Below are 23878 nucleotides of genomic sequence, written 5' to 3' on the forward strand. Positions count from 1 at the left end.
TTATAGCAACAAAGCTCCGCCTTTCCCTCTCACTCCCCGCCCGAGCGGTTTCCATAGGAACCCCGTGAGAAGCCGCAGTCGGCAGGCCGGCCGCTCGAGGCTCTTGAGGGCCTGGACGCGTCCATTGCCTTCCCTCCCTTGGGGGGGCGCGGCGGGGGAGAGAGATGGTTGTGGCTCGCTCTTAGCCTATCAGGAGGCCGCGGCTGAGGCCCCCGGTGGGCGGGGCTGGCCGAGGGGAGCCGGCGCCGCGGTATAAAAGGAAGGGTGCGCGGCCGGAGCCGCCAGGCGGCGGGGACGGGCCGTGGCTGAAGAAAGAGGTGGAAGGTGAGCGAGCAAGGGAAAAACCCCTTTTTTAAAAAAATAACGATTTTTCTCTTTTCCTTCCCTTCCCCTTATGCCCCCCCTCATCGTGGCTCTTAAATTTCTTACTCCCCTCATGTTGAGGCTTTGTTTTAACCTTAGTTTCCTAATTCTAATGGTTTTCCCTCATGTTGAGGCTTTATTTTTAAAGTAATACAGGATATCTCTCTCTATATATATATATTCAGTGTTTCAACAACGAATTCAATCAATAAAAAAATTCAATAAATAATTCAATAAAAAAATAAAGGTATTATTTTTAATTTATTTGTTCCCTCCAATGCTTGTACAGACTCCCAAGGCTGGCTACTTCTTCTACAGCCTGCTTTTTTAAAGTTTTGGTTGATAGGAGAAAGGTTTTTGCAAAATTTCTCTTGGTCTGATAAAGTTATCCTACGTCTTCTTTTTTTAAAATCCTAAAATACAGGTTTTTGGGAGGGGTTGTTGTTGTTGTTTTTCCTGGCTAATAGTGCAATCTCTGTTCTTGGATAATTTTAATTTGATGCCATCATTTTCACCTCTTTGCACTTTGTAATTTTAATGTCATAGTTTTCACCTCTTTGCCCTTTGGAAGACAGAAGTGTTTTCAGAAGAGGGAACATACGCATATACTGTATAATGAAAATGGTAAACACAGAAATTAGGAATAAACAGCCGTTTGGTGGCTCTAGCGAAGGACCAAAAAACTCCCTTAAGTTTCAGCTCCTTTGAGGACTATTCACCTCTCATTTCTTTTACTACAACCTCACTCTCCCTGGTGAGTGACCCCTACCTTATCTCAAGTTTAAAAGAAGAAGAAAGTTCCGTTTTATTACATTTTATTTCCTCTTTCAAAACTTAACTGGTTTTAAGTGCTGCTGTGTTCATACAGACTGAATATATTGGAGATTTACTTCTTGAGTTATTTATTGAAATATGTACTTAGAAGTAAATAGATTTTATGTAGAGATATAATATAAGACATATATTTCTCTTATTTTTAGGATGCCTGTCTCATAATAAGGGCACTCAAGACAGTGTTAAGGTAGACTTTTAAACACAGTACATTACACGTTTAAAGCAATTAAGCTACAGTAGCAATTAAATTACTTTGAATGGTTAAAAACATTTTAAAATTTTAGAAATGCCAACTAAAACAGCATCCAGGGATTCAGTTAGGATTGTTTAAAGAAAACCCTGTCCATTTTGTTGTAAATCAGATCTATATTCTATTTATAAGATGTTCAGCCTGTATGATACAGCTTACAATGGAAAGACTTGTCTCGAGAGCCTCTTTTTCATTCAGTTGTACGAATATGTCCGATGTTGTATGTGTCTGATGATTTGTGCTTCACAAAGTAGCAAAGGATGTGGGGTCTCCACTCCAAAGTGTTTGCCATCTAAAATGTCACACAAGAAAAAAAGCTGCAGCGGAGCAGGAGGATGATGAATTAGGGTGATTGGGGGGGAGAGAGAAAAATAAAGAGAACTGGGCTTGTGGACATGCTTAGAGGTTTGGCATTCAGTTCCTCCTGGACGGGGGCCCGATTTGATGATCCATAGAGTCCCTTCCAGTTCTGCAGTTCGAAGATGATGGTGATGATACAGTAAATGGCTTGGCCTTCAGCAGTGGATCGGCAGTAAAGGTTTTAATAAGGCTTCTATTGCTATAAATATGGTTGCTTGCAAACTGAGACTGGGGTGGTTCTACTTGGGATGGCTGCAGCTTGACCACCTGGTTTATGGATTATTCCTGGTTTGATTCTGTCATGTGAGAGCCGGAAAGACAATCAGAGCCTGTGATCTATGGCAGGTCTGTGAATTAATGACTTCCAAAGGGTCCCGTTGTTAGTAGCTCCGCTTAACGCTTATAGACTTAAAAGGTATAGCTCTAAATCAGTGGCCCGACTCCCTTTGGTTACTTCTGCCAGCGTTGAGTTCAGTGATGCAAATTGTATTGTCAAATTTTCATTAGTTAGCAAGTCACTGCTTCTATCCTTCATCAGCAGTCAGTCGCGTGAGCTGGCACTTTTGTACTGTATAACGAACCAGTAGGATTCTGTCCATTACTTTAAAATCCCCTAACGTACTTGTGTGATTTGTTACCTGATGAGGAACCTATCGCTACATGTTTTTTTCCTGGTTCAGCAAATGCATTTTAGGGTGACAACCCTCAAAGGTGTTCCTATAATGTCTTGTCTTCCCTCCCCTACTCCCTCCTGTTGTGACACCAGGTAGAATTGTAATAAATTAATTTGTAATAAATTGTATTGGTGCCTAGAAAAAGAGCACTGATTCATCCCACCAGTGCATCTCTAAAGGGCTTCTTTTTGTCCTTGGCTCTGCTGCAGACCCTTGCACCCTTCAGTACCCCTCTCCAATCATCATCTTAGAACTGCAGGGCTTGAACTATAGATCAAGTCCAGCCCCTGTCAAGGAGGCACAGTGGGGAATTGAACTCCCAACCTCTGGTTTCCCAGACAGAGACCTAAACCCACTGAGCTGTCCAGTGATTCTATAGACCAGTGTTTGTCACCTGCAACTGTTTATGTCTCTTTGGCTGTTGCGTTGAAGTTCTGGTCAGCGTTTGAAAAACCTCCTGTACCTGCCGCAGCGTGCCATTCAGAAATGCCTTCAAAGCCACCTTTTTGTCTCATTCCTTAGAAGTACAGTATGTAGTACTCATTAGAGAGTACAGTACAGTATTCCTTTTTCAAAAGCTGGGTATCTTTCATCAGCGACAGCCACAGATTTTGCCACCTGGTGGACAATCTGACACATGCTTTATCCATTATAGAACTTGTTACGCCACTCTTCAAATAAATTTCCAGGAAAGTTCACCATACTAAATCAAAGGCCCAGTTAAAACACTATAATATTTTTAAAGATGTGCAGATAGTGCTGGACTTCACAGATATTGATTCACAAAAGCTCCCACTGAAACTGTTAAGTCTTTAAAGTACCACAACATTTTGTCCTTTGCTTTATTTTTTTGTCACCATCCTGAGACAGAGGAACATCACCACTTTTTTGGACTTTTCCAAACATGATTGGCTTTGCCAGAGAGTCTTACTTTCTCATGTATAATGATATCCCCAGCTTAGTCATTCTGCCTTCTAATGGGAATTTGGGCTTGATTTGATTTAGAACACAGTTAGAAAATGACTGATAACCAGAGCAATGCTTCCCGTGTGTTTCTGTTCATTGTGTTTCGTGTTTCCCTAATGGCGGTGAGACCCCCCGTTGGGTGCATAGCAGCTGCAACCCGACCAGCTGATTTCTTTCTCCAGAAATAGTTAAAGTGGCAGCTGGTTTGGCTGCCATTCATAAAGATATGATGAATATATCATCTGTATGTAGAATTCCTGTGGTTTTTAAAAGGGACCAGGCAAAAGAAGAGGAAACTTTATTCTATCTTCAGTTTCTTATCTCCTTGGAGTCATTTATAAGGATAGTCACTGTGGTTTATTTTGCTTGATCTGAAGTGCAAAATACATACAAGCAAAGGGCTGATTTGGAGAGGGAAGGAGTTCCAAGGCCAGTTAAGGTCTCCCTCGCAGTCCCATAGATTAAAAAGGGGATTTTGTTTCACCCCTAAAATGAAATTACACTGTGCAAAGTGGAGGGTGGGATTATCTTTAGAAACCTTTTCCTTCCCAGGGCTCTGGAATTGTTCTCAATGTGTGTGGTGCGGGTCTCAAGGCTATCAGGCAGGTTACTATGAATGTTGCTTACCAGCAGTTGCATGCACTTATTTATGCACTGAATAAATAGTGAATCCTTTATTCCATTTCATTTTGTTAAACTGAGTGTTATACTCTCACATACTGTTGAATAAAATTAAAGAACTGAATTAATATATCGAGGAAACAGTATGGGGAGAATAGGAATGGACCTGTTAAGTAAATATTTAGATGGCACGGGGGCTTTTTCCTCTTCTTGTCAAAGCACACAGCACCACAAGTGTTCCCTTCCCTGCTCAATGACTGATGTGTGTTCCTCTCCTCCTCTTTGGCTGTTCAGCCAGTCCCTGGCAGGAGGATGGGTTCATCTGTCTAGCTTCTTGTCTGAATGGGTGATCAGTCAAGGAGGTGGGGAAGCCCATGCTCCTGCCAGGGACTGTTGGAACAGCTGAAGAGCAGGAGGAGAGCCGCGCGTGCTGGCTGGTGAGTGGGGGATCCGGCCTAGCAGGTGGGAGGAGGCAACACATGGCGCCTGTGGTGCCGTGCATGTGAACCCGCATGAACCTCCGAACTGAGGTTCATACCCATCTCTACCATCAAATCTTCCATGGCACATGTTGAAAGACAGAGTAAGCTAACACAGGTGTGAAGTAGCTTGTTAAAGTATTCTTCATATTTAAAAAGGACTGCTAATGCAGAACACACACACACACACCCATTTTCTTCAGTTTTGCCAACTCTATAATCTATTAAGTGACTTCCACATTATACAGTTCTCTGTATGGCTGGGGGCTAGATTTCCTGAGCTCTCCCTGGGCAGTTCTTTCTTTCCACATTATAGTTCTGATACTCTCAGCTGTTCCTTCAAGTTTCATGGATGATCTGAAAAACCTTCCTTTGATTTTAATCTGGGAGGGGCAGGGTGGTAGCCAAAACATTGATGTTCGTTTGATGCTTTGAGCCTTTCCCCATTAGCTGCCACCTCTCTCCGTACGTCACTGGGTGCAGTGGCTGCTGAGTAATTTGTTTTATCAATGGGGTTTGGTGTCAGACCTCCAGTAACGATTCTTGAGCTTTCATCTACCTGTTTTACATGGGCTGAACTATACCACACCAGGCTGGTTGTTTTCACCTGCAAAGCAGGATAGAGCTAAGGTTGCAGCTCTTCATGTTGGTGTGCCCTAGGTGAAGAATGTTGTGCAAACTTTTTCCATTGTATTTTGGCAGTGTTTCTTTTTTTTTTTAATATTTTATTTTTAACAAAGGGTGACAAAAAGGAAAAGGGGATTGAGGTTAAGGGGGAAAAGGAGAAACAGTCGCATACTAACTTCCATTCTATACATATTGCCATGTCAAAATTCCAAATTGCTCTTTTTACTATTTTCTGCCTTCCAAGTTTAAGTTCTCATTTCAATGTACTGTATGCTCTTTATGCGATGTCTGTTGACTCAATCCATTTATAGAATAAGTCCCATCTTTCAGTTGCCTTTTGTAAAGGGCAGTCCTTCATCACTTCTGATAAAATGTTGATTTCAGCTGTTTCCCGTATCTTCTCTATAAGATCCTCTTGTTTTGGTACCATCGGACTTTTCCAATTTTTGGCATACAGAATTCTGGCTGCAGTGACTATGTGTATAACTATATACTCCTTTGTCTTACCTATGTTATCAAGTATATTTTGGCAGTGTTTCTTATAAGTTGGCGTATGATCCAAAGTAACACGTAGATATTTGGGGACAAGACCATGATTTTGTTGGCTCTGAAGATCGGATTGGGAGTGGGCAGGTGTTCAGGCACCGTTGGGCCACAATCCCCATCAGCTGACAACAGTGAGCCCTCCTGAGAGTCCAACAATCTCTTGGGGAAGGGAACCCTTTGTGGACTACTGCTATAACATCTCAAAAAATAGGCTCTCCTCCAAGGTGGTAACATCAGGAGCTGGGGCGATACATTAGCATGGACAGAAATGCAGATCAGATTTTGAGAAAATAAAAGGTGCTTGAGGTATAGAAAATCTCATTATGAAAGAGCAGTTGAGGTGGCCAAGGTAATAGCTGTGTTTGCTCATGAAACTTAATTATTTAGGATATAGGAACAAAAACTAATTGTCAGGAACGGTGAGAGAATTCGTCCAAACTGGGCATACAGTATAGCTATTAAAATGGCAGTGCTCAATGGAACTAGGGATAAAGTGATAGGCAGAGAAAAAAAGATCCCATTTCTGTCTATACACTGTAGGATCTGAACTGGTAGCAACTGACCAGGAAAGATTTGGGGTTTCTTGTGGACAGCCTGGTGAAAATGTGAACCAACTTAGTGTATGGCTGCTATTTAAATAAATAGGATATTTGGCAATTGGCCTAATTGAAAAATGAATACAAAAACAAGAGACTGCTGGAGACCTATGTTGTCATTATCATAGAATCACAGAGTTGGAAGCCTAGAGCAGGGGTGTCCAACCTTTCACCTTCCCTGGGCCACATTAGAAGATGAAAATTTGGTTTGAGCCGCACATACATTTGGTTTGGGCCACATGGGGGGGGGGCAGCCTTAGCCGTCCTCTGCAGCCCTGCTCCAAGTGCACTTACCAGCAGCTGCGATCTCAGACAGCAGAGGCTGCCAGCTTCGACGCCGGCAGCTTTATGGGGCCGGGAGGGGGTCCACCTATTGATGGGGATGGCGCAATGCAGTCACGCAGCCCCCCTGTCCCTTCCCCTCCCACTCCTTCCCTCTCTCCCCTTCTACTGTTGTGACATGCCCCGTCCGCAAGCGCCGGCAGTGTAACTTGAAACTTTGGAATTTCTTTAAAAATAAAAAGTTGCACTGGGCCGCATTACGAGCTGACCTGGGCCGCATGCGGCCCTTGGGCCGCAGGTTGGACAAGCCTGGCCTAGAGTAATCCCATAAAATTATTCCTGTGGACAGTTTTGCACTTTGAAAAAAAATGTTGTTTTTTTTATTACAAGAATGGGAAAAAAATTAGACGGAAGTGTCCCTCCTTTCCAGAGTCTACCTGAGATGGTCTTTTTGAAAAAGAAACTTCTTTTAAAAATGTGGAATTCCTATATTGGTCTTCCAGTTGCTTTTGAGTTTTGGAATTTCTGTCGTCGTAGCACTTCGCAGGCTGCTACGTGCCCTCTCTAGCATCCTCGGATTCCTGCAGCAGCTGAGAAGGCGGTGGGAGACGAATAAAATTGCCTGAATAGCTTGCCTCATAATTGCTGCATCAGCGGTATTGCTCACTGCGGTGTGTGCGAGCTAGAGGTTAACTTGGTGCTTATCTTTCATGAGTAAGAGTTGTAGGGCGTCATTTGAGAGCGTCTTGAAATTTAAAATGGAAGTTGCAGCATCAAAGCGAGTCTGGGAGAGGGATTTGCCACCGCAGATCCAAAGCCAAGAAACGTGAGCACCTGTATGAACCTGCTGTGCTGTTGCCAAAAGATTAATAATAAAATCCAGTGTACTAAATCCTATTGTTTGCAGTAGTGGATGTCTAGCTACTTATTTATATGTTGTTAAAAAAGACATCTGATGGGCTGTAATTTTTTTCTACCTCATCTCGGGCAAGACCTCTTGAACCGGATGACACTTACATTTGAAGATTGAGCAATCGTCATTTGTAGGCCGCCTCTCTCCTGGTGAGGGGATTCCAACAGTACAGTTCGAGACATGAATTACTGTGCCTAAAATTGTACTGTCAGAACAGCTTAGCCTAGGGGTTCATTCCCCTGAATTGTTTTGGACAGTTTGTTTTGAATTTGTTTTGGACTGGGGTCATGCACCAGTTTTCTACTGAGATTACACACACCCCCATGTCATTCGTTATCCCCCAAGCTGTTGATGATCTCCAACCTATTTTTCTTTCAACTCGAATGTGACACCTTTAAGAGGGTGTCCCCTTCGATTTGTGTCGAAAACGCATGTGGAGAAAATAAGTGTGGCTCTAAGCTTCCCTATATAAGGCTAGTTATGGGGAGCTATATAGTATTAACATCATTCCATACTAGTTTCTGATTTTTTTAAAATGTTCTCTTTTAACAAAGTGCCAGAATCTTGAAGAACTTGCTGTTCTACAATCCAAAGCCATAAAGTTCCTTATCACCTCAATTTTGTGCCATTGATGCAGAAGCCGGAGGGCTCTCCCTTTATATATACTTCTTAGAATTTTGTATACTTCGCAGGTGTGAAAGTCGCTCTGTCAGTTTGGTGGTCTCTCACGATACAGCCGGAGAGGATTCCTCATTTAGCTACCGGCCAGCCATGTCCCTTTAGATATATCTGTCTTTAATGGTTCTCCACGCCGCTGGTATTTCTTCCTCCTTAAAAGTGCAGCATTAATGAATAACACACAAAACCATATGGCCTTCCTTATTGCTGCTGCTGTTGGCCATTTGCCTTAAAGACACTGACAGCAGGTTTTATTTGTTTGTGGGCTGGGAAGGCTTGAAATTAAAGTAACACGAGATTGCATCAGTTTTCGTGTACTTAAGAGTATACGTTTTGCCTAAGGAGAAAAGTTGTGTTCCAAGATCCTCTGTGGTTGTAAATAGTAGTGTTAGATTTGGTGCTGCCTGGAAAAAAAAACTTCTATTTTTTTAGTTTTCCTGGTGCCCTGGATACAAGACTTAATCAGGACTGGTTTAGACATCTTTAACATAGAGAGAATCTCATAGGTGACGTTCGCCACTCACGACCCCTCAGTCCACTCGACCAACCTGTGTTTGTTGTGAAAGATAAACTAAGCAGTGACTGTTTTCTGTGCGACTGGAATAGTTGGAATAATTGGAAATATTTATTTTTCTAGTCCTATGTAGAGCAGTGTTTGTGAGGGCAATGAGATGCCACATTTCGCTTTGGCAGTAAAGTGGGACACTGTGTATGCTACAATAGTGGGGAATGCAACTGGATTTTAGAGCAGCACAGTCGCGTTCTCCGGACAGGCCTGGACTGCAGCCACATCTGCATAGAAATAAATGTGAAATATACCTAAGGATGTTTACAGTTGTGAGTGTTTACGTCCTGGTTGATCATCGCATTTGTCAGAAGGGAGAGCTTTTCTTTAGGCCAAGATGGTTTGGGGTCGGCTTTAAGTAATTCTTGTATTTCATGAATATGTTTTGCCTGCAAATTGGTGTGCCTTGTGTACCTGAGTTGTAACTGATTGTAGATTGATCTATTAATCGTGAATCATCTTTATTGTCTGTTTATTTGTGTTTAAGCCTGGCCAACATGGGAGTGAGAGGCCGGAGAGGACTTGATGGCCTTGTAGGCCCCTTCTAACTTAACTTATCTATGATTCTAAGTGTACAGTATTGAGATTACCAGCTGTGTGATTTGGCATATAGGAGCCCTGTCGTAGCACAGTGGTTAAATTGAAGTACTGCAGTGAAGAGACTGCTCACAAGCAGAGTTCAATCCAGGACTCAGGTAGCTGGCTTGAAGTTTACTCAGCCTTCTAGCCCTCCAAGGTCGGTAAATTTGGTAGTACCCTGGTGGTGGTGGTGGGCAACAATTATGTACCCTGCTGTTGGCCATTTGCCTTAAAGACACTGACACCAGGTTTTATTTGTTCACAGGCTGGCAAGGCTTGAAATTAAAGTAATGTTAAACTGCATAATTAAATTATAAACTGCCCAGAGAATGTCCTGAGCGCACTCCTGTCCTGCAGTGAGTCCTGGACCCTTTGTGCACGGCAGGAAAGGAAGCTGAACACCTTCCATATGCGTTGTCTCCGATGCATTTTTGGTATCACCTGGCAGGACAAAGTTCCAAATAGAGTAGCTCTTGAAAGAGCTGGAATTTTTAGCATGTATACATTACTGAAACAGCAATGTCTACATTGGCTTGGGCATGTCGTGAGAATGGCTGATGGTCGGATTCCAAAAGATCTCCCTGTATGGAGAATGAGTGCAGGGAAATCGCCCCAGAGAGGGAGACCACCGCTGCGATACAAGGATATCTGCAAGTGGGATCTGAAGCCTTAGGAATGGACCTCAACAGATGGGAAACCCTGACATCTGAGCGTTCAGCCTGGAGGCACGGCCGCTGCCAATTTGAAGAGACCCTTGTCCAGCAGGCCAAGGCCAAGAGGCCGTCCTGAATCCAGCCAAACCAGGGAGCCAGACGGGACAGATTGGGTTTTTCTTCAGTGTGGAAGGGATGATCACTCTCGAATTGGTCTTCTCAGCCACACTAGATGCTGTTCCAATTCCTCTATACAGAGCATATGACCATAGTCTCTTGAGACTGAAGGATGCCTAACTAACTATAATTAAATTGTAAACTGCCCAGAAAGTGTTCTAAGCATTTGGCGGTGGGGGGTTGTAATAAAAGCAGCACACTTTATATGTTGGGTTTCTCTCCGTCTTTTTAGAATCCACCCTGCAGTTCTTTGTTTTGCAACTCTTAAATGTACATATCAAACCACACTGCTTCTGAGATCTCTATTGGAAAGGGAGCCGAACGGTATGTGTTAGCTTAGCCTCCTGCTGTTGGAGGAGAGATACAATAAATTATAAGCCCAGTCATCCATGCAATTGTGCCCTGTACTGGAAAAACACCCTTTCAATTGTTGTCTTCAAAATTCTCTGCCTCTTCGTGGGTGAGACTGTTATATTTCCAGCTCTGCAGATTACTAAATCAAACAAACTGATGTGTCCATCTGCCATGAGCACACATGCACACCCTTTTCTGCGTAATGGGCAACACCCACTGCCTTTCGAATGCCAATTGGCTCAGCAAGGGAGGCTGTGCCCTATAAATGCCCCTCTTCCTTTTGCTTTTCAAAGCAACTGCCGGAAAGGAAGGTAAGCTGAGACCGAAAGTATGTTGTGTTACCTTGGCGTCTGGGGGAGGGAGGCAGGCCGAGACTTGCCTTCTAGAAAAAAAGAAGTATTTTTATGGTGGGAAAAATAAATAAAATTTCTCTAAATGGGGCAAGAGCAGAATTATAGGCGCAGGTTGCAGATACAGCTTGCTGATTACACAGACGCTGATCTTGGTGAAGGTTAGATTTAAATGGGTTATCTCTATGAAAATTCAACTTACTGGAAATCGCTTCTGTGGATATACTAATGCAAAATTATGATGGGCAGAGCTCTAGGTTGGAGTATCTGTGGAGAAATTATTGCCATATGGTAGCATAGGTAATTCTTATTTGTTCACTGCACACTTGTGAGAAAATAATCCTATAATTTTAGCAGTCATCTGAATCTTCAGTTGGATTCCTGAACACCTGCAGAAGATTGACAATGGGCAGGTTTAGCAAGAAGTGTGCTAATTTTGGCTGTTGTGTGCTTCAAAAGGCGCTTCCCCTAGAACTGCAGAAATGTATGATAGCCATGTTACTTAATCACATGGACACTGCAGTAATTGAATATTGTGCTATAAGTAAATAATTGTTGACACGGCGTCAGTCTTGTCCTGGACAAATAAATGTGCGGAGTTCTCCCTCGGTCGAGCTAAACTTAACTGCATTTACGTAGGGTGTGCAAAGCGTGACTGTAAGCTGAAAAGTGAAACGTAGATTTAATGTGACTCCTGCAAGGCGATGCTTCTCCATAGCACATACGCATTTCAGTAAGCATTGAAATCAGGGCATTTCTGGATTGAGTGGTGTTATAATGTCTGTATGTTTGGGTGTGCAGGGGGTCTCTTCCCCATAAATATCCCATATACCTGTTGTTACCTTTAGCTTGTTCTGTTCCTTCTTCCTGCACTTGCAGACATTGAGGGAACAAGCCAAGGAGTGCAGAATGGCTCGGGTCTGTGGGAAGGACATGTAGTATTTGCTCCCCCTGAATGGTGCACTTTAATACTAGTTCTGTATAACAGGCTATAACCCTGGAGCAAATGTAATTTACTGGGTTAGAAAATGTTGCTAGGAGCCTCCTGTGCTAGCTGTGTGATGATCCAGCCATCTCTCAACCAGGCAATGACAGGTTGAAAGTCTGAGCATGTAGAAAATAGCCAGTTGGTCAATCTGCCCTTGTATTGTCGGCATGGACTGGCAGCATCCTACTAGGGCAGGTGTTTTCTGCTTTGGGGTGTTTTTTTATAGCCCCCCCCCCAAATAAACACCTACACTGATGCCACCAGGAAGAATTCCGTGTTGTCCAAAACAAAGAAGATGACCGCGGGAGAAGATTCCCAAAGAATCCATTCTTTGGAGCTTTTCTTTGTGCAAATAAAAATAAAAATAAATTTAAATTTTTTAAAAAAACTGTCAAAGCATGCCCCACCCCCTTCTAAACTAGAGGTAAATGTCTGGTCACATCCAGATTTGGAGGGAGATCCTGCATGTACACACACATGCACGCAAACATATTCCTGCTTTATTGTCCACGATAGGTGGGCTTGCCAGTCATAGAACATGCTAATGTTTGGGAAGGACTCTGTGATCTTTCAAGTACAAAGGAGATGCCTTACTGCAAAGAACTCACACATTGTCTTTCTTGTGGTCAGCGAAGTCAGTGGGTGGTTTGCTGCCACTTTAGATGCCAGCTCTGCTTTAATATTCTTTCTGGGTGGAGCAACTTTAGTAACCTTTTCTCCTCTTATCTTTTTCTTTCAGCTCTCTTTAAAAAAATGCCAGCCATCAGGAACTTGAGCCGAGCTGTCAAGCAGGTGTTGCAGAAACCTGGCTGCGGCTGTCAGATTGCCATCCTGCCCGTCAGGTGTCTTGGTTTCTCTCCACGGCAGGTAACCTCAGACGCCAGCTTTCACTCCGTATCCTTCTCCGAAACTGATCATCCACGGGTGTTAATTACAGGTCAGTCATACCACTTTGTGTCTTACGGGAACCCTGAAAGTTAGATCAACGAATTCTACGTGAAAAATAACCTGAATTCTCCCTAGAAGCCGAAACAACTAAACTGAGGGTGTTGTATTTCAGACATAAGAGGGGAAAAGTCTCCCTGGAAAAGAAAGTACAGTGGTGCCTCGCACAACGATTGCTTCATACAACGATGAATTCACACAGCGATGGGTTTTTTTGAGGAATTTCCCCCATCGTTTAACGATGTTCTCTATGGGGGAATTTCACTTAACGATGTCCCTTTTTGCTCATTTAAAAGTGTCTTAAAATGTTTGAAGCCTGTTTTAAATGCTTGGATTCCATAGTGCACCTTGTGAAACATGTGCAAACTTAATTTGGTTTTGTTCTGAGTCTTCATTAATTTTTGGTGATTTTTTTATTTTCCCCATTTAAATCAATTGAATGGACAGTTCAATGCATTTAAATAGGGAAAACAAAAAATCACCAAAAATTAAGGACGACTCAGAACAACACCAAATTAAGTTTGCATAGGGTTCAGGAGGTGGGCTAACGATTGCAAGCATTTAAAATCTGTTCCAAACATTGTAAGGCACTTTTAAATGAGCAAAAACGGACTTTGCAAAGCCATTGAAATGTATTGAGTCGGCTTCAATACATTCCAATGGAGGAAACATTGTTTCACTCAACGATGTTTCCTATGGGTTTTTTCACTTAAAGACGGCAATCTGTTCCAATTGGAACGGATTAACCGGTTTTCAATGCATTCCTATGGGAAATGGTGTTTCACAGAACGATGTTTCACACAACGTTGATTTTTTTGGAACCAATTAACATCGTTGTGTGAGGCACCACTGTAATGATAGGAAAAGTGGGAGGTAGTACAAAAATGAGGAAGACACAGCATGAGAAGAATCGGCTCAGTAGAGGAATCAAAGCCTTGACGGGTGCCGTTAAATACAGGACTTTTGGGAGGCTAGTAATTAAGAGGGTTACTATAGTAACTCATGATGAGCACAGATCCTGAGACCAGCCTGCCAAAGTTAGGTGTCAAATAGTTGCTCAGTCTGGGCGTCATATTCTAAGAATTAAGAAACAGGATGTCCCTCTGAATAGACACGGTCAGCCAAGGAGCTGGTTTGAGAAGCATCAGAACCCATAGTCCCAAGTCCTTTCAACACAGGAAAAACTCCTCCTTGGTTTCCCCTGGGCATTCTTTTTTCCAAAAGCTACTGTAGTTGTAATGATTGAGAGCCAGAAGCTTCTGTTGCAGATCAAAGATTGATCAGTGAGAACCAAGCTGCCCCCTGCTCGTATCTGATCCTGATAACGGTGGGACCTCGTTAAACTTTCTGTTTCCTTCTCTTTTTGTACATGACGGATCATCTGCCACTGTTCCTTGAGGCAGTCCTAGAAGCAAGGATCCCCCCCCCCCGTCTAGTAATGACTCAACAGCAAGATAAGAAGGCTAGTACTCTGTTGACCAATTTATAGCCCCTCCCTGCTCAGGATCCAGCTGAATACCGGGGATTTCCATTTAAGGCAGAACCTCTCATTATATCCTCACTCACAACCTTTGCTTTTCCATTAACGCGTTGACTTTGTGCTGTGTTAGAGAAGATTTGCAAATCTTGCTAATGACAGGTGGGAAGGGCGAGCCCCCTTTGCAGTAAATCCCAGTGCTCCCAAAGCTATGCATTTGCTCTGAAGCAGATGAATTGCTGTTCTTGTTGTTTAGTCGTGTCCGACCCTTTGTGACCCCATGGACCGGAGCACACCAGGCCCTCCTGTCTTCCACTGCCTCCTGGAGTTGGATCAAATTCATGTTGGTCACTTCGATGACAAAAGAATTGTACTTGACCCCTTTTCATGAGTGTTTGACTGAAGCTTTCTAGTTGATGTTCGAGTTATCTTTTCTCGGTTGATTGGCCCTGATAGAAAACAGGCAGGGTGAGAGACAGATCTCAGATGAAAGAGGTCCCCCATCCATACTTGAGCATCTCACGGATGGCTTTCTTTCTGTGGCAACGGCCCCGGCTGGGAAGCCTCTGGAAAAACAGTCTGTTCAGCTCCACAGAGTGTGACATTGACAGACCCCGAAGGGTAATGCTGACTGTTCCCCAGAAGTATAAATGCTGCAGCAGAGAAACAACCAGCCTATATAGCGCCTTGATTAGAGGGGTGTATCGGCAGTCTCCGTGGGCTCGATCCACCAGTATCGGACTCCACAGAAGGACCTTTCAGAACAAGGCATGGGGGTTGAGGAAGTGATGGAAGGAGTATGGTTTAGATTCTAAAAGAAGAAGAGTGCAGAATCGTGTAAAGCTGCCTGTACAAAATATAGTTTCAGAGAAGTGAAATTCTAAAACCTGAAGCAGCGAGACCCGCCTTGTTTTAAACTTTAGAACAAGGCGGGTCTCGCTGCTTCAGGTTTTAGAATTTCACTTCTCTGAGACTATATTTTGTACAGGCAGCTTTACACGATTCTGCACTCTTCTTTTATGCCGTTGTTTAATTTATGATGCTGAGAATTCAGAGTTTCCACATGGGTTGCTGTAGTTACATCTATAATGCAAAAGAGCTGTACCACCTCAGCAGTCCTTCCATGTCTCAGTCTAATTAGTCTTTGGGTATGCCTCTTTAAGGTTTGACCCTAAAAACCCACCAATCAATGCGTTAATTTAAATAAAGAGCTTTAATTTATCCCTGTCCTAAGATTTTTACAGTATATCTGATTTTTCTTTGTAATATAGCCAGCCTTCTAAATCGGTGAAAGTCTTTAATAAAAGGCATTGCCCTCCCCAGCTACTAGGGTGGCGGCTTCTGAATGAATTGCGCATCTGGTTCTCCACTGCTATGTCTAGAACAGATGTTCAGGTTGTTCCTCTTCTATAGTATTTTTTTGGCGCTATTAGCATTTAATCCTCTTTTTCAGGAGGACTGGGCCAACTTGGAGTCGGGCTTGCTAAGCTCTTGAGGTAAGCTTATAAGCATTGTTAACTTCCCTCCAGGAATGACAACCTTGTTTAGTTTTGAAGAGTTTTGCATCCCGATCTTTTTCCCACGGTTTGCCATGTTCGTTTACAGCTACAAAGTAAAATGAGTCATGATTTTTCACTGGGGCTAAATTAAGCAATGTAGCATTTAAAGCAATAGTGACTCTTTTCAAGAAGTCCTGAACAAAACAGTTTCTAGCTGAAATAAAGGGGACAGAAATGGCCCAAGGCTAACCATCCTATTTCCTTTAGGAAACATTTTGGAAAGAACAATGTGATCCTCTCGGATATTAGAAAGCCCCCTGACAGTGTCTTCTACAGTGGTAAGTATATCACAGAGAGAGAGAGTCTACAGTCGTAACTCAAACTTCATTTTCTTCTCCTCTCGGCATTAGGGGTGGTGGTGAGCTCTGGACAACAAGATCTCTCTCTGTTTGGAGTATTTTAAACTGCTTCATTCACTTGCTTTTCTTTTCTGAGAGAAAAACCCAAAGGGAGAAGGGCATTATTTCTAAATCCAGTCCTGGGAGGGGGGGGGAATGTTCTTATATCTTCTTTTGATTCTTCTCATCTTAGATACTAGGAAATTAATTATGGGCTGGTACTATATCTTTGTATCTTTTTTTCTTTATCATTGCTGAGTTAAAAGTTTTTCTTTAACTTTGCTGAACTAAAAGTCCCCCCACCCCACCCCGCTGGGGCAGGGAAAATGATACAACGCAATTCCTTCAGAATATTCCTTCAATCAGCTCTGGCCCCTTTCAGAAGGGGTGTGAAGCCTTATATTTTCAAAGTGGCCTTTTATATTTTGGGGGTGTGTATTATAATTAATGATTTTTGGCTATGATCATTATTTTAATAGTCATGATTTTAGGGGTTTTATTTCTAAATTTTCAGACATGTTTAGTCGTGCATGTTAGCCACCTCCTTTTGCAATTCATAAAATAAACTTTTAAGGCCTGTATCTCACTTCATTGGATGTGTGTAATGAAATGAAATGGACTACACTACCTGATGCCATGTGAAGATAGTTAAGGTACCACAGGCTCTTCATTGTTTTTACTGCGAAATAGACTAATACAGCTACTCCCCCGGGGAAGGTGTAAAATAATATGATTGGAAAAGACCTTCACCTTTTTATTTTTTTATTTTTTTATTTTTGCAAAATTGAACATTTACTTTTTCCAAATAAAGAGCAAAACCCAAATGATCACACTGTAGTCAGCATGGATTTGTCTTGAGGCCAGTGCAGTGAACTGGCACATTATTTCTGCATCATCCTAAATGGGAAAGACTGCAGATAGTTGTTCCAAAGAAAGACGCCTCTCTCCCCATTGGTGCACTCCTGACTTGCCAAGCTTCATCATCCTAATCCTGATCGATGGAGTCTTTTCTCAGGTCCATTCATCTACTCGGACATCTTGGACTACAAGAACCTTCGTGAGATCGTGGTGAACAACCGGATTACGTGGCTGTTCCATTACAGCGCTTTGCTCAGCGCCGTCGGGGAAGCCAATGTCCCTTTGGCAAGATCTGTGAACATCACAGGTAAACTGTCAGCCTGCCTAACCCTTGTTTGATTAGCTGCCCCTTCTCGGCTGCGTGCGCTTGGTGTTTTGGTTGGCAGCCCTGATAACTCTGTTTGCTGTTCCCAGGATTGCACAACATTCTTGATATCGCTGCGGAGCACGGCTTGCGACTTTTTGTCCCCAGCACGATTGGGGCTTTTGGACCGACCTCCCCGAGGAACCCGACGCCTGACCTCTGCGTTCAGCGGCCAAGGACAATCTATGGGGTCTCTAAGGTTCACGCTGAACTCATGGGAGAAGTAAGAATCCCCTTTCATCACACCATTGCCTTACTTGGCCTCTTGGGTCCCGTCAGATTTTTTTGCTCAGTCTGTGCCAGACATAGGGGACCTCAGAGGCTGGAGCCTCTTGGTGTCCTAATCCAGCCTTCTGGGGTTTCACAGGTGACCTTCTTCGCTTTGCCATGGCACCACTAAAAATCTGGTTTTATATGGTCCCTCCCCCCATTCTGAAAGCCTACACTCCTTTCCAAAGGCTGGCAGGGAAACCTTTCAGCTGAAATCATCTTTCTGGTTCCACTCCTTTGCATTTGGTCCTTTCCATCTTTGGAATGTTTCTGGATCTGGCCCTGATGTTGAAATTCCCCATCTTTTGATTCCTGCCTATGTGGACAGATAACTCTAAAGTACGTTGTTGAATTTGTGTTTTTGAGGGACATTGATTGATTGATTGATTCATTCATTCATTCATTCATTCATTCATTCATTCATTCATTCAATTTATACCCCGCCTATCTGGTTATTGCGACCACTCTAGGTGGCATACAACATAAAATGTAAAACAAATATATAGAATTGCCTAAACAAACTTTAGATACAGTGGTGCCTCGCACAACGAAGTTAATTGGTTCCAAAAAAATCAACGTTGTGTGAAACATCGTTCTGTGAAACACCATTTCCCATAGGAATGCATTGAAAACCGGTTAATCCGTTCCAATTGGAACGGATTGCCGTCCTTGAGCGAAAATCCCCATAGGAAACATCGTTGAGTGAAACCCGGTTTCCCAATTGGAAATGCATTGAAGCTGACTCAATGCATTTCAGTGGCTTTGCGAAGTCCTTTTTTGCTCCTGTAAAAGTGTCTTACAATGTTTGGAACCTGTTTTAAATGCTTGCAATGGTTAGCCCACCTCCTGAACCCTATGCAAACTTATTTTGGTGTTGTTCTGACACTTCGTTAATTTGTGGTGATTTTTTGTTTGTCCCCTCATTGAAATGCATCACCACAAATTAACGAAGTGTCAGAACAACACCAAAATAAGTTTGCGTAGGGTTCAGGAGGTGGGCTAACCATTGCAAGCATTTAAAACAGGCTTCAAACAGTTTAAGGCACTTTTAAATGAGTGAAAAGAGACATCGGAAAGAGCTTTAAAAGGGAAACGGAGATCAAAGAGCTCTTTCCGATGCCCCTTTTCGCTCCTGTAAAAGTGTCTTAAACTGTTTGAAGCCTGTTTTAAACGCTTGCAATGGTTAGCCCACCTCCTGAAACCTATGCAATCTTATTTTGGTGTTGTTCTGACACTTCGTTAATTTGTGGTGATTTTTTGTTTTTCCCCTCATTGAACTCCATGCATTTCAATGAGGGGACAAACAAAAAATCACCACAAATTAACGAAGTGTCAGAACAACACCAAAATAAGTTTGCATAGGGTTCAGGAGGTGGGCTAACCATTGCAAGCTTTTAAAACAGGTTCCAAACATTGTAAGACACTTTTACAGGAGCGAAAAAGAGGCATCGTTGTGTGAAAATTCCCCATAGGAAGCATCGTTGTGTGAGGCGGCAAATTTTACAGAAAAAGGCATCGTTGTGTGAATTCATCGTTGTGTGAGGCACCCGTTGTGCGAGGCACCACTGTACTTTGTTTCTGAGTTTGCTGTTTGAATGGTGCTTAAGCCTTAAAAGAATAAATTTAATACTGCAACTCTGTGAGTGGTACTTGCAGATAACTTTTGATTCAAAGCAACAGTCCTACAGAGAAGTCTTGTGGTTCCTTAAAAGACTAGCAGGGTATAAGATTTCATCAGCCATTTGCAAAGAGCAGTCCCCCGTTTTTTCATTAGAGTTTGCAAACAGGCGGGACTAATAGTATCTGACAACCAGCCAGAGCATGTTAAAATTGCACAGTTGAATGCATTACTAGGAATACGACCGAGACATACCCCTGCAACTTTAATTAGCCACAATTAATTAGCCCTTCCCTTAGAGAAAGGTGGCATATAAATATTATTATTTAATATGTATTTAAGTATGTATTAAATAGAGTTATAACTATTATGCTATTAATGACTATGTTTTTTCTCCTGCTTTTAGTATTACCACTATAGGTACGGCCTAGATTTTCGGTGCCTGAGGTATCCTGGCATTATTTCAGCTGATACTCAACCTGGAGGAGGTACAACTGGTAAGGGAACAAATGCCACTGGCATTTTTTTACATTGTTCTTGACATGGGGCAGGGTTTTCACTAGAGATGGGCACGGACTGCTGGTTCAGTGGTTTGGGGCTGTTCATTTCTCAGCCAAACAGCTGATTCGTGGTTCGGGGCCCCACCTCCTCCAGCGGACGGCCACTCAGAGGCCGGCGCTGCCTCTTGAGTGGGCACCTGCTGGAGGGGGGGCGCTGAACTGTAGATCAGCTGTTCAGCTAGAAATGAACCGCCCCGAACTGGCAATTTGTGCGCCCATTTCTTGTTTCCACCTGACTACGGACTGTCAAATCGGCTGGAGGAAAGCTAGTGTCTTTAGCTCTTTATACCTTAATCCCTTTAGAATGTTGCTCCAGGTTTTGAGAATCATACCCAGTTGGAATACAACTAACCACATCTTTTAAAAATAGTATTTTAGAATCACTTCCTACAAGGTCCCCATGTCAATGTGTTTCATGCTTTCTCATGCCTTGAAGTCTTGATGCTTCCTTGGTTGGTAGAGGGACCTTTCAAAGTGGGTTTCTAATCTTCAGAGGCAACGTTTGAGGCTCTTTATCGCAAAATAAATAAAAATATATATTGTTCTGTCTCTGAAGTCTCCTTCCATCGGCCCTGAACCAAACCCAGATCCTTCTAGCCTCTCAGATAAACCTCTCGCCAGCTTTTTGAGGGCATCATGCCATCCCTTTCTGTGTCTTAGCGGCATTTTCAGCCAGTGCCCTAGAAAATGAGTCAAAGCCTATGATGGCGTTGATTACATGCAACTTCCTTTTCTGCTAGACTATGCTGTTCAAATCTTTCACGATGCTGTGAAGACGGGCAAGTTCCAGTGCAACCTGAAACCCGACACCCGTCTGCCCATGATGTACATCAACGACTGCCTGAGAGCGACCTTGGAGGTCATGGAGGCTCCCGCAGAGCTGCTGAGCATGAGGACATACAATATCAGTGCCATGAGTTTTACTCCAGAGCAGTTGGTGCAGGAGGTTCAGAAACATGTTCCAGAGCTTCAGGTGACGTACAACGTGGATGCCGTCAGGCAAGCGATTGGTGAGTACCTTTTTTTTTTTTTGCAGCTGTGTGTTAAAACAGACTGGGTGGCAGTAGAAGCAAGAGCAAAGTGTGCTGCTTTTGTCTTGCCCCGTAGCTCTTAAAGCACTCTCTGGGCGGTTTATAGTTTAATTTTGCAGGCTACACATTGCAACCCCCCTCCAACTTTGGAAAGATGAAGGCTGAGTCAACCTTGATCCAGCTACCCTGAGCCTGTCGGGATCAAACTCAGGTTGTGAGCAGCGTCCTGACTGCAGTACTGCAGTTGAACCGCTGTGCCGTGGCTGTCATGCCCCTCTGTGCTTCATGTTTGTGTTCCCATTGGCAGGGCTTTGTGAAAAGATGTGATGGGATAGGATCATTGCTTGGGTGTTGATAAACAGGGAGCAGGACATGGGGAACAAAGTTAGGCCCAGCAAATATTTTCCTAAGGTGCATTGCTGCTGGTGGGTGTAATTTGTAAAAAAAAAAAGGGGGTGGGTTGGGTGGGGAAGCTCTGAGGTGCATCAGGTCAGATTTTGCTTTCTTCAGTGGGTTTTTTTTAATCTGTGGAAAGCAATTGTGGGGAGAGGTTAGGGTTCTTTCAAAGAGGAAGACGTGATAAGGATTCCGAGGGCTGCCTTTGAAATCCATGGGGGCGTCAAAATGCAATTGTTGGACAACTGAGAATTGATGGGAGGGGCGTTGGAGGCTTCCTTATCCGGGATGAGGTACAAAGAGGTTTATGCTGAGTAAAGATGAATGCCTATACCAGTGATGATGAACCTATGGCACGCGTGCCACATCTGGCACATGAAGCCTTTTCTTCTGAGAGGCCCACTCAGCCACCCTTGTGGAAAGAAAGCTTTTGAAGTGGCTGCAGCTGGGATTCTCCCTTTCTCTTCCTGTTCTGGGTCCTTTAACTTCCTGTCCGTCCCCATGATTCCCTCTTTAACTTCCTGTCCGTCCCCATGATTCCCCCTGAAACTGCCACTTCCTGTTCTGTTTCTGGTCTTCCGGGTGGCACGGCAGCCACTGGTTTCTTCCCCACCCCCTCATTTTGGGCAGTCGAGCTGAAAAAGGTTGGCCTCCACTGGCCTATACAGTAGTGCCTCAACTTAACGAACGCCCCTACATATGAAAAATTCGACTTACGAACAGCTCTGTTCACAAAATTTTGCTTCAACTTACGAACAAAAAAAGCAGAAAAAGTGGGAAATGGACTTTGGACTTCCTGGTACTGCAATTTTAAAATGTAAAAATTGGTTTAAAAGGTGCTTGGTTTGGTTTAAAGGATGTTTTGTACAAAAGGTGTTTGTTCCCTCCCGCCCTCCTTTCCTGCCCTTTTTTTAACCTTAGGTCATCATAGGTTAAAAAAAAACACTCCCCCTAGTGGTAGAGGAGGGATTAACTGCTTCGACTTGGCGCCTCGACATGCAAACAAAAAACAGCCGGAACGGATTAATCGGTTTTCAGTGCATTCCTATGGGAAATGCTGATTCAACTTATGAACTTTTCAATTTAAGAACATCATTCCGGAACGGATTAAGTTCATAAGTCGAGGCACCACTGTATCATGAAAAAGAACTTAGAAAACTAATGTTTTCGTCCACATTTCCCATAATCCACAGCGTGCTGTGTCTACATTGGGATGCTTTCCACAGGTCGTATTGGGAAAGTCCAGAAAGAGTAATGTTCCTACGGACTACAACAAACCCTATGGGTGTATCTCGTATTTATTTATTTATTTAATTTATACCCTGCCTATCTGGTCGTGAGGACCACTCTAGGCGGGCTAACAACAGTAAAATAATTCAATAACAATATAAATAGACAGTTCTAATTAATAAAAACACTACAGTACATTACATGAAACACAAAACAAAAACAGTAAAGAGGAAAGAGGGAGGTCAAGAGGAATGTGATGGAAAGGCCTGCCCAAACATCCATGTCTTCAATTGCTTCTTAAAGATACCCAGCGAGGGAGCCCCGCGAATCTCAGGAGAGAGATTGTTCCAGAGGCGAGGAGCCACCGCCGAGAAGGCCCGATTTCTTGTCTTTTCCTTCCGGGCCTCCTTCGGCGTTAGGCTCCTCAGCCGCACCTCCTGGCTCGCACGAGTGACACGGGTAGATCTTGGTGGGAATAGGCGTTCCGCCAAGTATCGAGGCCCTAAACCGTTTAGGGCTTTGTACGTGAGCATCAACACTTTGAAGTCAATGCGGAATCGGATGGGCAGCCAATGCAATGCGGCCAGAGTGGGTGAGATATGTTGGTCTTTTTTCACTCCACTAAGTAGTCTGGCTGCCACATTCTGCACCACCTGTAGTTTCCGCAGCAGCCTCAAAGGTAGCCCCACGTACAGCGCATTACAGTGGTCTAATCTTGAGATTACGAGCACATGCACCAAGGTAGTGAGCGCCCCCACATCAAGGTAGGACCGTAATCTTAGCCAAGCAGCTTCTCTATGCAAAAGCCTCTTGAGGAGGTGGCTTTCAGATGAAGTGGCAGTGGCTAGGTTCTAACAACAAGCTTATCCTTACAAATGTGCCTGAAAATGCCTGAGGAAAACTCAGGCAGCCTCACCCGAGAGGAGGCCTCTCGTAAGGGGAAAATTGCTTTGTCATAGAAGAACAGAGTTGGAATGGGCCTCTAAGGCCATCAAGACCAACCCCCTGCTCAAGGCAAGACTCCAAATCAAAGCAGATCTGACAGGGTGTTCCAATTTCCTCTTGAACTAGACAACAAAATTCAGTACAGCCCGTCTGTGAAGCGATTCGCCTCCTGTTTCCTTGTTTGAGAAGTGCCCTCTTCTGAAGAACTCTAAAGCAGTGGTCCCCGACCTTGGGCCTCCAGATGTTCTTGGACTACAACTCCCAGAAGCCTTCACCACCACCTCTGCTGGCCAGGATTTCTGGGAGTTGAAGTCCAAGAGCATCTGGAGGCCCAATTTTGGGGACCACTGCTCTCAAGAGTTATAATATCTATGGCAGCAGATTTGCACGCAACAGGATCTAATTCTCTCTTTTCTCTTTTTCTGTTTGAAT

The 23878-nt window shown here is 43.5% G+C and overlaps 1 protein-coding gene across 2 annotated transcripts in view; it reads left to right on the top strand.

Moving 5' to 3' along the window:
- Window positions 1-200: 200 nt before the first annotated feature.
- LOC110071093 (L-threonine 3-dehydrogenase, mitochondrial) overlaps window positions 201-23878 on the top strand; it is a 28167-nt gene continuing 4489 nt past the window's right edge. The window contains exons 1-8 of one of the 2 annotated variants that reach the window (XM_020778820.3): window positions 201-324; window positions 12595-12792; window positions 15731-15773; window positions 16044-16114; window positions 17190-17339; window positions 17447-17619; window positions 19691-19781; window positions 20585-20854. In XM_020778820.3, coding sequence (XP_020634479.3) covers window positions 12609-12792; window positions 15731-15773; window positions 16044-16114; window positions 17190-17339; window positions 17447-17619; window positions 19691-19781; window positions 20585-20854 — 982 coding nt within the window. In that variant the 5' untranslated portion in view covers window positions 201-324; window positions 12595-12608. Of the gene's footprint in view, window positions 325-10767; window positions 10829-12594; window positions 12793-15730; window positions 15774-16043; window positions 16115-17189; window positions 17340-17446; window positions 17620-19690; window positions 19782-20584; window positions 20855-23878 lie in introns of those variants that run through there. The other variant, XM_020778822.3, reaches the window with a different exon arrangement.

The sequence above is a fragment of the Pogona vitticeps genome, chromosome 1, assembly GCF_051106095.1.
Source record: "Pogona vitticeps strain Pit_001003342236 chromosome 1, PviZW2.1, whole genome shotgun sequence".
NCBI lineage: Eukaryota > Metazoa > Chordata > Lepidosauria > Squamata > Agamidae > Pogona > Pogona vitticeps.